Below are 13,945 nucleotides of genomic sequence, written 5' to 3'. Positions count from 1 at the left end.
GTCTTATCATTAGGTAAACTATTTAAAATCCCAGAAAAATGGGGCAACTTCGGGGTAATGATTTATAGATATTAGATAGCCTAGGCCTGAAGTATTTGTGTTGCGCAACTTCAGGTTTGTGTAATGTCAACATTTTGTGTTCTGCAGTTACAATTCCATATCGGTTTATAGCTTTCTTTGTCTTGAAATTTGTGTCATTGGGTTTAAGTAGAGAAACTGTGTCTGTCAGCTCTTCCGAATATGGTGAGTTAAAATGATGTATTTGCAATAACCAGTGACACCAACTCAGGGGTGGGGTGGGGTCATGTTCAACAAATTCAAACAATGATCCACATACAAGAGGGCCCTTACGGAACACCAGGACTGTTCTAAGGACCCTATATGTTACATTGCATTAGTCATAAAATATTAAGCATAAAAATGCATAATTGTCAGTCAGGCCAAAACTGTGCTGATATTATATAATTATCCACAACAAAGCGCGACAAAAGCATGTTGCGCATGAGAGGTGGCAATTCATGACTGGGGAGGAGTGGATTTTGACATCGCGTTTTGTGAGCAACCTGACAAGTATGCACCATGGAGGGAAAAACTGGTTTGAGAGAGAGAGAGAGAGAGAGAGAGAGAGAGAGAGAGAGAGAGAGAGAGAGAGAGAGAGAGATGCAGTGTGTTCTATTATGGCCTTCTTGCTGGTAACATCTGTTTCCTCCTGTTCAGCTGATGCATATGCATGAGAACAGGTCTGGGTGGGGTTCAAGAGAAGCCAAAGGTGCCGGGACTTTCTTGGCTCAGTTTACTGTAGTAGATCCACTGTGATCATCATTTGGATCTCCCACACACACACGGATAGCACAAAGGTAAGAAACATACTTCCATTGTTTACTCTCGTGGTCTGCATTTATTAAGATAAGCTTTCTATCTAGTCATCATTTTGAAAGGTGTTTATGTTCAGCAAATCTAAGCCTTCTAAAAGTTTTTCAAGTCAACATCTAAAAGAGCTGTTGCATTTAGCCAAACAAAAGTTAGGCCTGTATTTGGAAAAGAGACCTAATCTGTATAATAAGGGAAACAGGGTTTTTGTAGGTGATAACTATCTTTTTATGTTGGCAGTAGTCTGATTTAAAGCTGAATTTAAACACCTTTAAAATGTCTTCTTCCGCTGATGGGGTGTGTCTCAGACATATCATATGCCTTTCTCACTTCATGTCCATTAGAAAGATCTCACAATGTGAAACCTATATGAAATCACTTGATATTTTCTCGCAAAACAAAGAAAAGAACAAAAAAAACCATTTCCTATCTGGGCAGGCAGCAAATGACTGTTAATTTCTCGTCACCTGCTTAATTGAAACCGGTGGTTCACTAATTATTCCATCTGCCTGATAGAGGGGCTGTCCTAATTGGAATCGGTTGAGTGAACATGCCAGTTCATGGTCGCAGGCTGGAAGCTGTCATTGGATTTTACATTCTTTTTACACCTGATAAAGAGTAGGCCGACCTTCATATTGTTGACACGTTTCAGAATTTCGAGTTTACAATTAAGATGGGTTGGTCAAGGGATTCTACGATATTCCATGTTTTATCTGCTGCTGCTGACCAAATCAGGAACATCATTTTTTAAATTATTATTTTCGTAACCATAGCACAACAATTGCAACAAGCTGGAGTTAAGTCACAAATCTGTCAATTGTAACAAGTTATATGTGAGGGAAGACATTTGCTGGATTTTCACATGTGTGATCAGGCCTTTTCATCAAACAGTCAAAGAGAATTCCTTAGGTGTAGCTAATGGTTCGTGATTGCTCAACCGTCTATAGAAAACACACTGGGGTAGGGTTGGAGGGGTAGGTACAGTGCCTTTGATGCTGTCTGTTCACTTCACACAGGCCGACCACACCTGTCACTGACTGACTGACTGCAAGTTACTAAATGCCTGCTCTAGAACTATTCATTTTGTGTGTGTGCGTGCGTGCGCGTGTGTGTGTGACAAGTCTTCTATGGCAGACCGATAACATACACACCCTTAATGTCATAATGGTGGTTTTTAAATAATCAAAGTACCACAGGATTTTTGAACCACAAGATTCAAATGGGAGTTGATGGGAGTTTTGTCATGGTGTTGGTACACTCGCCTCACTTTCCCCATTCTAGTGAGTGGAGAAGTCTCTGGCAACTACATCTGTTATCTTTGGGTTAATTTATTTACAGACAACATGCAATCACAATTGGTCAGAACCAACGAACATAACCCATTGAAACATGAGATTTGGACATTCTGGGTCAAATTTCGACAAAGGGCCTACTGTATACTTTTGTAGTCTATGGCAGGTTATTGATCTTAAGACAAACAGCGTTACACTCTACATCGGCAGAATCTAGCTCATCACCACAACTAGGGAAAACAAAGCCAATTAGACAATATAATTAGTCAACTAACTTGATTGAACAAATACACACGGTGGGGGGGACGGGGGGGGGGGGGGGGGACTGGCCATTCTGAAGCCCATGGTAACCTTCTCATTAATCTTCATCAGCACATGACTTGGGTTAGAGGTCAAGAACTTTGCTGCCACTGTCCAGATGTAGGCCTACCGTATATATACAATGCGATTAAACAACAGTTACAGCAGTGGAAGGTCAAAGTGTGGAGTGAGCAAGAAAGGTAGAAGCAAGGGACAGACATACCAGAAAATAAGAGATATATTACAAAATAAATTGCGTACACAGTCACTGGTAAAAAGAAAACCTATATTCCTTTAAATAGATAGAAATAAAAAAGAATATAATAAAATACTTAGTACAAAATTGTAGGCCTACAGCCTATGTACAGACAAATTGCAGGTGTTGGCTCTGCTAGGAATTGGGCACGGTGCTGTTCATTCATTCTGCTGGCATGAGTCACGGCACAGGGCGGCACAAATCACTGGTGTGGTGTGTCACCGCGACAGGGCATGGGAACAATGAGGCACTTTTTCAGATGGAGGTGCAAAGACACTGGTGACAGGTGACGGGGTGAGATGTGACACTGCCACATTCCACTTTCACCGCATGTTGAAATCGCCCAGGTGTCACCAGGTGTCATCAAGCCATTCCTCCATGGTGCCCCAAGAAACAGGCATGGGCGTAATTTTATAGGTGTGGATGGTGGGGACATGTCTATACCACTTTTGAGATAAACCTAGCTTGTCCCCACCACTTTTCCACCAATATAATGCAAAAACAGCATACCTGGACAATTTGTCATTGAAATGTGTTGTGGTTGTAAAAAAATGAAAACAAGTGATTTTACTACACATCATAGATTTGAGATTATATTGCGTGTTTGCCTTGCCTGGGGGGGCAGTTGTTTCAGACCGGACAGTACAGTATGAGAGGGACAGGAAATGAGTTGGGAGAGAGAGATGGGGAAGGCTCAGTAAAATGACCAAGGCTGTAATCGAACCCTGGTCACCGGCGTAGCAGTAGTGCAGTGTCCAGCCGTTTGAGCCACAGCTGGGTCTGGTAGTTTACTTTAACAACTATGTCCTCTAGTGGTCAATCGTAAAACCTACCCATCACTGTCTGAAAAGCTGAAGGCGTACTGGCCTAGCAGGCTCATGCTTGTTGTTTCAAAGTAAAAGACTGGTTGCTTCTCAGGGACTAATCACAGAGAAGACTGGAATGTTTTTTTGTTTTGTTTTGTTTTTTTAAGATGTTCAGTTCTTTGTTCAAGGAGTTTTGTCAGTTTTGGTCTGATATTGGGGGAACTTTTTTTTTTAAAACTGCAGTGCACATTAAACACTACCAATTGTAAACCAACAGTCAGCCGAGGACGGGCTAGCTTCATCCAACATTAACATGTTGAGATAAATGAATGGGTAGGAAAGGCATGGTTGTATAATATCCATCTTGAGATCTTGTATGGGAGAACTTCTTTCAGAAAGCAGGCTAACTAAACGTTTGGATTTTAGATGCAGGTGTAAACTGATCTCCTCTTGGGGGCGCTGTGGCGCACCCACTAAGCCCCCCACATTTGGGCTTTCATGCCCATGGGGACCCCGGACAGGGTTATTTCCCAATCCTCCCCCATCTCTCTCTCCTACTCGCTTCCTGTCAGCATCTCATACTATCCTATCAATAAAGGCATAAAAAATAGGCCCATAAAAATATTTAAACTGATCTCTCATTCCACAGCCACACTCTTTTCAGATGCTGCTTTGTTATGTGTGACTGAATATCTTTGTACTTCTGTCTCTCTGTCTGTCACACATGCTGAATTTGTACCAATGCAGATGGCTATAGTAATGTGAAACTGTGAATGTGCTAATAAACAAGTGTTAACTCTCTCTCTCTCTCTCTCTCTCTCTCTCTCGCTCTCTCTCTCGCTCTCTCTCTCTCTCTCGCTCTCTCTCTGCAGTTAAGGTGATAAACAATGAGCACAGGTGGCAAGGGTGACCCTCCTCCCTATATTATCCCAGGTAGGTGCAGGGCCGTAACTACCATTGAGGACATAGAGGTCATGTCCTCTGTATTTTTTCCCAGTAATGTAAAATGTATCTATGATCAACAATGATGCATTCCATCTGTATATGACACTCCCATTTATCCTCAAGGCAGTGATTCATAAAAACGAACTTAAGAGTTTGACTGAAGTATTTGAAGCATTCTGAATGTACAGTATACAGTACACCACGCAGTATTTCACCTCGGTATTTGAAAATGTCTGGTTACAGCCCTGAGTAGGTGGCAGACCCACACTAGCAGTTTGGGACACTGTTCCACCTGCTGACCAGACCAGATCAGTGAATCTAAAATCTAACTGTAGCCAGTTTAAATCAACACATTCCAATACATGGTGATGTAATGCCAGGTATTTACAAGAGGTGTGAGGAAATCTAGATACAACATTCCTTCCTCCCTGTGTTTATGCAAGCTGCACAAGTCGATTTTTCCCATTGTCTAAAAGGTGTTTGTGTGTGTGTGTCTGTGTCTTTGTGTCTTTAGTGGGTGGAGAGGATGGCGTTAGGGTGTACCACTTGCACACCCCATTCACCCCCCCCTCGACTACCATCGAAGGCTTCCCAGCTGGAGGTGCTGCCAATGATGACTACGTCACCACCGCCCAAGTACAAAATGGTATGACCATGACCAGGGCTGTCGTAGAAGGGGCTGAAGTGTGATTGAGTTCATGGCCGTAACTACCATTGAGGACACTGAGGTCATGTCCTCTGTATTCTTTTTCAGTAATGTAAAATGTATCTATGATGAAAATCGATATATGATTAACAATGATAAATTCAGTCTATATACGCCACTCCCATTTATCCTCAAGGCAATGATTAATGAAAACAAACGTAAGACTTTGACAGAAGTATTTGACCTCTGTATTTGAAAATGTCTAGTTACGGTCCTGACTCAGTTATATATGGATGTTATATCCAGGGCCGTTGACAGCCTTGGCTGGGCCCGGGACAAACTCGCGTATCTGAAAGGGCTCCCCCCCCCTCCCGTCAATAAATATGCACAATATAATGCTTCCCCATTTCTGGACCCTCTCCCTACATGGGCCCGGAACAATTGATCCCTTTGTCCCCTCCTGTTGGCTTCCCTGATCAAGATGTCATCATGCAATAGGCGTATCTATGACACGCTGATTTGAATCCACTACCGCGTGTGTCCAATACGCATTTCCAAGTTAAGGCGTGCTCCACAACGCCCTGTGACAGGTTAGGTTTAGGGGATGGTTTTGGTTTAGGCACAATTTAGGTAGAAATACGCCTAATCTCGGGGGGGAATGGAGGATGGAGAGGCCCAGAATTGGGACCCTATTACATGATTGTAGGTATTGAGGTGGGTCCCTTTTCAGATGGTTTTGTTCCGGGCCCAGCAAAAGCTGTCAGCGGCCCTGACTGACTTGCAAGTGTCTGTTGGACTCCCATTACATTTTACCCATCATATTTTTATTTATTGCACATAATACATGTACCAGTTCAAGTGTGGCCTGCATGTCACACCTCAATAAGACCAGTAATTAGTTTTCACCAGAGATGGCAACAGGACGGGAGCAATATGTCATTTGCACACTCACTGAATGGTTTGTGTGTTTTTGCAGTGAATGCAGGCCAGGTGGCAGCGCCGTCCACAGAGACTGATGGCGTGAAGCGATTCGTGAGCGAGGACCGCCAGCTGGGTAACAACCCCGGCATGACCACCTGTCCTTCGTGCCAACAGCAGGTCCTCACCGAGGTGCAGTACAAGGTCGGGACCTACGCATGGATCATGTGCTTCGTGTTCATCCTCTGCGGGTGAGTGAGTGAGTGAGTGAGTGAGTGAGTGAGTGAGTGAGTGACAGACAGGGACGGACTAAGATGGCCCGGGGCCCCTAGGGTACAGGTTGATTTTCACTAGCTTAGCTACATACCGTACTCCCTCTTTTAACTTGTCTTAAAGCAAGACAACGCTTAACATGAAAAATAAGACACTTTACCATCTTTAAAAACCAACGATTTTAACTGTATTAAGCCCCAGAATAGTGTCATAACCCTTTAAAGGGGCATTCCACCGGTGGAGACATGAATATGTTACTGAAAATGGGTCATATGTATAGTAGAATAGTAACATACATTTCTAATGTGGTGCCTTCTTGGCCAAGAAAAGGCAGAAAATGACTTTTTAGTGCTTGTGGATTTGTGACAACAATCCCCATAATGCACTGCAATGCTCAAGTTCCACAGGCCACACCCAGTTATTTGGGACTCTATGCATCATCCCTCCCTCAGCTTGCAGGCAGTGTTGCCAGATTGGGCTGTTTCCCGCCCAATTGGGCTGCTTAGGATGGTCGTGTGCGGGTAAAAATGGCTTTTAGCAGAAAAACCCGCCCAATTTTAGCCATAGAAATCAATAGAATTGGGTCGGATTTTGAGCTTCTAGGCTGGTTTTGAGCATTTTTTGGGCTGGAAATCATCAGCCTCATCTGGCAACCCTGCTTGCAGGTGCATCACAGTGGGACAGACATCACTGGAAAGGAGAAGCTGGAGCACACTGCAGCTTAGTTTTCAAGACTTTATTTTGTGCACACACGCGACCAACATTTCTGTGTTGCTACACCTTCCTCAGACTCAAATGATAGCAAGAGAGAGACACACATTTCAAGACTTGACATTCACAGGTGATCCTACTTGGTTTGGCTAAATTGGTCTGATCTCATTGCAGGTAATTGACCCCACCCCCCCAACACCAGGACAAGATTGTAGACAATTAGACAGCTTTCCAACTTCCCAAAACAAAATTAAAAAGTGAAAAAAAAAAACAATACACAAAGAACATTGTCAATAAAACCACAGCCCCGATGCAGGAACAATTTGTTACAGAGAGCAAGACATATTGTGTTCCTCATTTATGCCCTGAGGCTCCACTGAATTTAGAGTATGAATCCAAAATGCCTTTCCACAAACCCTGTCTGTCTAATTGTCTGCAATCTTGTCCTGATGTTGGGGGGTGGGGCCAATTACCTGCAATGAGATGAGACCAATTTAGCCAAACCAAGTGGGATCACCTGTGAGAGTCTTGAAATGTGTGTCTCTCTCTTGCTATCATTTGACTCTGAAGAAGGTGTAGCAACACCAAAACGTTGGTCGGGTGTGTGCACAAAATAAAGTCTTGAAAACTAAGCTGCAGTGTGCTCCAGCTTCTCCTTTCCAGCTATGCCAGTGATGATTTCCAGCCCAAAAAATACTCAAAATCCGCCTGGAAGCACTAAATCCCGCCCAATTCTATTGATGTCGATGGGAAAGATTGGGCGAGTTTTCCTGTAAAATGCCATTTTTACCCGCAGACGGCCATCCCAAGCAGCCCAATTGGGTGGGAAACAGCCCAATCTGGCAACACTGCTTACTGGAGCCTCAATGCCAGTGATTTCAAAAGCACTGGGACACTGATCTGTGATAGGTCTGTTAGAGCATTAGGTCCAACCCCCTATGGGCGGGGTTGAAAAGGTGGGAAAAAGGCTTGTAGTCTCAACAGAAATCCACCTCTCTTACACTTCCTATGTCGATGATGCAAAATGACCATTTTTACATCATTGACATAGGAAGTGTTGAGAGATGAATGCGGATTTCTCCTATCTCAGGGGGAATTGAGAGTTTCTTGAAAGACCATTCAAAAGTATGACTGGGTGTCTATCAATGGAAAGCCTAATGCAAAATGGGTGGAGTGTCCCTTTAAGGATAACATATTTATCAACTGTACTCAACACGACACTTGAATTTTTCACTATTGCATCCTGTCACAATTCCACAACTTTTCACTTTTGGCCAATCAAGGGCCCCTTGGCAGGTGGGGGGCCCTAGGCTGCAGCCATATCTAGGCTGTGCATTAATCCGGCCCTGGTGAGTGAATGAGTGGATAATGTTAAGAAAATGAATTAAACTCAAAACTACGGTGGCCTGTGTGTTCCAGGTTGGTGTTGTGCTGCTGTCTCATACCCCTCCTCCACAAGCACTTCAAAGACGCCTACCACTCGTGCCCCAGGTGCCACCGCATATTGCACGTGGAGAAGAAGAAGTGCTGCTCTTGACCTCCCGGCCTCCATCTGGGCTCTGGGCCTCCATCTTGGCTCTGGGCCCCTGGCCAGTTGCACTGGCGTCCTTCTGTCCTCTGTTGCCAGAGCTGTCCATCCCGGATTCAGAAAGTAAAGATCGAAAACGCTGCCAGGCTCCATATTTCCTTAAGACACACACAAGGTAACAAGGTGAAGAGACTTCACAGAGTAACTGCATCCACCCGAATTGAGTGTCGAACATGAATTTCAGCGTTGATGCTCAGAGCTGGTTGGATGAAATTTGTGGCGGTGTTTTCTTTCTTCTGTCTGAATCCGGGATTGATTCCTCTGGTCTGGCACACTGAGGGTGGACTAGAGAGGGAAGCTCTTGCTGTGGCTGGAGTAGTTGTTTATTATACTGTAGGTAAACTGAAGAAGGTTATGGGTTATGAAGAAGGACAGTGACTCTAAAGGATCTTGGACTCCTGGAGTAGTCCCCTGCAAATCAATCAGTGTCTCTCTGCCATCTTTGTTACTGTTCAGGATCAGGATTTGCTCTTGTTATTAATCAGGGCACTCACTCACTTGTTCTGTGTTTCCATGTTAATATTAGATTATTACACATTGTGTTCTATGGTCACGTGATGCTGCCGGTAACAAAGCGTAGAGCACTTTCAAGAACTGCAGAATGTGCAATAGAAAACTGTAAGCTGTCATTTTAAAAATGTTATGATCAATATTAAAAAGAATCAGTATGTATTTGGTGATAAATAATCTAAAAGGATGTTATTTTGATTGGCATTTATTTTTCTATGTATATAAAGTATTTCCAGTTATTGTGTATGTATGGGTCTTTTTTCGTTTCTTTGAGATTGAACACTGACTTTTTCCATTCCTTTTGAATGTGAAGTGGTAATCTGGCTTGTTATGAATGATTTTCCACTTTTCCACCAGCTCAGAGAGGACTAGGCTGGGCCCTAAAAACAGCCTGGGCATTTTTGGGACTCACTAATTCGACGCCCTTTCGGTACTTACGTCTTACGTCAACCCTAACCCTAACCCTAACCCTAAATCGCTTGTTTGAAATGTTTGATTACCATGTGACGTACAACGTAAGTACTGAAAGGGCGTGAAACTAGTGGGTCCCGGGCATTTTTGGTATAGACCAGCCCATATCTAAATCATGGGCTGGGGCCTGTAGGCCTGTACTACGAAGTGGGGTTATGGGTTACTCCAAGAGTAACTTAGTCACATGCAGTGTAACTTTCCAATTAACCCAAAAGGTGGGTATGTTTGAAGCGAGGTATGCTGCCATGTCAATTTACTTTACATCTCAAACCTGGCATTAGCAGTTTATATTTGGGTTGAAGGACCCTCTGGCTGAAATATTGAAACAGATTGGTCCAGGGAGTGAGGATCATTCTGCCATATATAAAGGCACAGAACACATTCCAAAATTATTCCACCCCTTCTGCCGAACCATCAGTGAAATTGGCGCTCACACAATCATTTACAATCATTTGCGATTGCAAAGTTGGTTAGTAATGCCCTTTCACTTTACACTTTTTACAGACACTGCCAATATAAAGTTGTTTTGTTGGTGGAGAGTGTGGTAACAGTTATTAGTAATAATTAAGATGAACATAATGTATAAGGTTGATATTCACCAGTGCACACACTGGTTCTGCGGATAACAAGATAGTTAAATTGCACAGTATAAGCGAGCACACAAGTGTAAGTCAGAGACGTTAAGAAGGGACTGCGCACTGGCGTTTCATTTCATTTCTCAGCATTCCAGTTTAATACACTGCAGAAATTATTCATCTTAATTGATCTCTGATTGGCAGCGGTTGCTACTGCAGTTTTTAGGCAACTCTGGGTAGAAAAAACATGTAAATCAGCATCATAATACAGGTTACTCCCAGACAAGGTAGCAGGTTTTGTCAATCCCAGTTTACCAAGTTAACCCTGGCTTAATTCTGGGTAGGTTGAACTCCGTTCGTAGTACAGGCTCCCGGTCTCCAAGGGAAAAATCAAAACAAACGCAAACGGCTAAGAAGGTGTCGGCCCACTGAGAAAATGCCCTTTATGCCAGATGATCCGTTCAACCCTGTACTCAAAGTATTGTTGATTAGTCTCAAGATCACTTCAGCCATTAGTGAGGATACAGGACACTATGGGTGCATCCCAATATGTGTCCTTGCCTCCTCCACTTGTGCTTGTCTCCTCGTCCCGCCTCCTGGCCCCTCCTCCGTGGAGAAAACAATAAAGTTTCCCAGCTGTCAGCCTCGCCACAACAACTTTTGAGGGACTGTTTTTCACTCACCATCCCAATTGCAAATGAGAAAAAGACTTTACAATTGAGCTTTTGCAAAATATTGAAATATAATGCTGTTGTCAGTGATGTCATCATGACGAGAAGCAAGTGGAGGAGGCAAGTGGAGGAGGCAAGGTCACATATTGGGATGCACCCCATTAGGCATGTGTCCATCTCATTATCTAACCTCCCGTCCAACCTTGTGCTTGTGGCCTTGAGATGAAGCCGCAAGACGACATTGACAACAGATGTTTAAGTCAATATCTTACAAAAGCATAATTGAAAGGTCATTTTTTATTTGCAATCTGGATGTTGAATGGAAAAAAGTCTGAAAAGTTGTTGGGCCTAAGCTGACAGTGGGGAAAGTTAGTTTTCTCCATGGAGGCGGAACGTCGGCACAGTACATATGAGGCAAAGGTTCCCTGCTGTCAGCCAGGTCACAACAATTTTTGGAAGACTTTTCCCCATTCATGTGCGCTGCACAGATCTGTGCAAAATATGGCATCTCAAACGAGCCCTTTGTCTTTTTAGCCAGTGACACTGTAGGGCGGGGCCATGTTAAACCAATTCCAACAGTGCTTCACATACAGAACCAGCCGTTGCTCTACCCCTTTTGGGGGCCCTAGGCCAAATGTAGAGAAGGGCCCTCTTGTGTTACAGTATTTTTGGTGATATGTTGCACTGTGGGGGTTAGCTGACAGTTGGGGGCCTAGGCCTTGTCTGGCTATTGGTAAAAATGGCCATGAAGTTTTGGCAAAGGACGCGCTCAACTTCTTGGAAAAAAAAAGAATGTCTTTGGGTGCACAATAAAAGGTATCAACTTAAGGAAGAAAGAAATCCGCACTCACAAACTGCATCTCATTATTTATTTATATTACCACCATGTCCAAAAGCAAACGCGTTTCGGCTACTGATGAAGGCTTGATAGCCGAAACGCGTTTGCTTTTGGACATGGTGGTAATATAAATAAATAATGAGACGCAGTTTGTGAGTGCGGATTTTTCTTCCTTAAAAAATGGCCCTGCACATGGCCACTCCCCAGAACCTGGACTGTTCTAAGAAACCCATATGCTGCTGATTTACATTTCCCAAAACCCTAAGCATTATGTGGTATAGAAATGGCATGATACTCAGTGATGCTAAAACTATACAAATACTACAGTGCACAGCAATAATTAATACACCCCTTTTTAAAAGTTAACATTTTGAAGAATATTTCAATAAACACACGTTTTTTTCTTCCAAAAAATGCATGGAGCAAGTTTAATACAACACCTGTGAACCATACCACCAGGCGCGGTTCTTGCATTGAGGCGTTGCTAGGCAACCGCCTTAGGCCCCCAGCTTAGTCTCCAGCTGTAGGGGCCCCCTCTGTCCCCTTTGCAAATTTCACATGGGTAGCTGGTAATTGGGGCACTTCGGACAGTAATTCACAGATTAATGGTGATTTTAATAAATAATGATTTTTGTATGTTTAAATTGGAAACAAGAACAACACAATACATTACAAAAAAATACCGATTCTGTGCACACCCTCTCTTTCGCGTTAAAATGGACTATTCCATCCTTGCGTGCCATGTGCGCCAGGCGAGTTCCTAAACATTCACACAACCACGTCTTCAGATAAGGAGGATAACAGTCAAGCGCCACACTCAACAAACTCTTCATGGTCAGTAACATCAAGCGGAGCACAAAAAATAGGAAGGCACAAGACGTTTGCAGACAGCGTTTGCTATGTTCAGTGTTGTTAGACTAAACGCAGCGTCACCACTTAAAAGAAACAATTAACACCCAAAGAAGAAAACAACAGCCCTAACACCGGCAACCCCCTGATTTTTTTTTTTGACAATGCTATGAGAAGTTGAGCAAGAAAGGAAAGCAGGCAAGAAAGCAACTAGCGCATAGCGTGGACTAGGTTACTCGATACTTCGAATAGACTTCTCAGGCGCGCAAGCGCTGGAAGAGTGAAGGCTGTGTTTCTGTTTATCTTGTGCACGCACGACACGTCTTCAAAGGGTTTGTTCAGGCGACAACTTGACAGAGAGCGCGTCTTTTGGTTTATGCAGTAAATGTGTCCTTGATTAGTTTTTGGAACTTAGGGTGTCTATAACGTCCACGAAGACAATATCCACGTGAAAACGCAAGCGCCTACAGAAAAGAGAGTGCACCTGTCGCCTACTCTGTCAACTTCCCACAGCGACATTTAAAAGTCTACCATGAAATCCAACATAGCCTACAACATAGGCTATGAGAAGTGCAGGCAAGATGGCAACTCGCGCATTGAGCGCGGAATTTGCTACTTCGATTACATGCCAGGGGCACGCGAGCGAGGGGAGCGTGAACTGTGTTTCTGTTTAACCTGACTGCACGCGCGTCTCTTCTCAATGGGTCTGTTCAGGCAGGCTTGGGTCAGGGCGACCGCTTGACAGAGAGCGCGCTTTTCGGTTTATGCAGTAAATGTCTCATTGATTAGTTTTTGAAAGTTGGGATGTCTAACATTGTCATGAAAATGCCAGGCTGTATTTATCATTGAGGTCTTTTATTAATAAGTCAGGATAACACGGACATACTTCATGCTCCTAGCATCTTCATGGATATAATAATAACTCCCAGAAGTCTTAGCTTCACGTAATGACGTCACGAATATCATGCGTATGACAGATTAACTATTTCATCGCATCACAACAGGGACGTGCACAGGAATCTCAAAGGGCAGTTGCTCTAACCTGAAGAAAGGGCAACCCCCCCCCCCCCCCAAAAAACAAAAAAAACAATGAGCGGCCTTCAGAATTTTTTAGGAAACTGCACCATGGGTATTATTATTTTTAGTAGTAGTAGTAGAAGCAGTATATTATTGTCATACTTATTAATATTATTTTATTGTAGGCCTATAGTATCCTGAATATGCGTACCATATGATATAACATGCTAGTTTTTAAACATGTAGGCCTAGCTATTAATCATATCAGAGATGATCAGCCTTATGCCCACCTGCCCTAAATGTCTCCTGATCCACATTTCCTCATGTGTGGTATGTGGCTGCCCCTAAATTAAATGAAATTATGAGAAAAAGCCTTGATAGTTTTTAAACCTGTATCAGTCACAGAGAT

General features: G+C 43.4%; 1 protein-coding gene across 1 annotated transcript; it reads left to right on the top strand.

Moving 5' to 3' along the window:
- Positions 1–742: 742 nt before the first annotated feature.
- LOC134438596 (lipopolysaccharide-induced tumor necrosis factor-alpha factor homolog) lies at positions 743–9,359 on the top strand. The gene is made up of 5 exons (XM_063188198.1): positions 743–857; positions 4,397–4,457; positions 4,984–5,115; positions 6,092–6,284; positions 8,437–9,359. The coding sequence occupies exons 2-5, from the start codon at positions 4,412–4,414 to the stop codon at positions 8,552–8,554; spliced, it is 489 nt and encodes a 162-aa protein (XP_063044268.1). The 5' UTR covers positions 743–857; positions 4,397–4,411; the 3' UTR covers positions 8,555–9,359.
- The last annotated feature ends 4,586 nt before the right edge of the window (positions 9,360–13,945 follow it).

Source organism: Engraulis encrasicolus, chromosome 2, assembly GCF_034702125.1.
Source record: "Engraulis encrasicolus isolate BLACKSEA-1 chromosome 2, IST_EnEncr_1.0, whole genome shotgun sequence".
Taxonomy (NCBI): domain Eukaryota; kingdom Metazoa; phylum Chordata; class Actinopteri; order Clupeiformes; family Engraulidae; genus Engraulis; species Engraulis encrasicolus.
The sequence above is the reverse complement of the archived record's forward strand: the minus strand, read 5'-3'. Positions and strand labels throughout refer to the sequence as shown.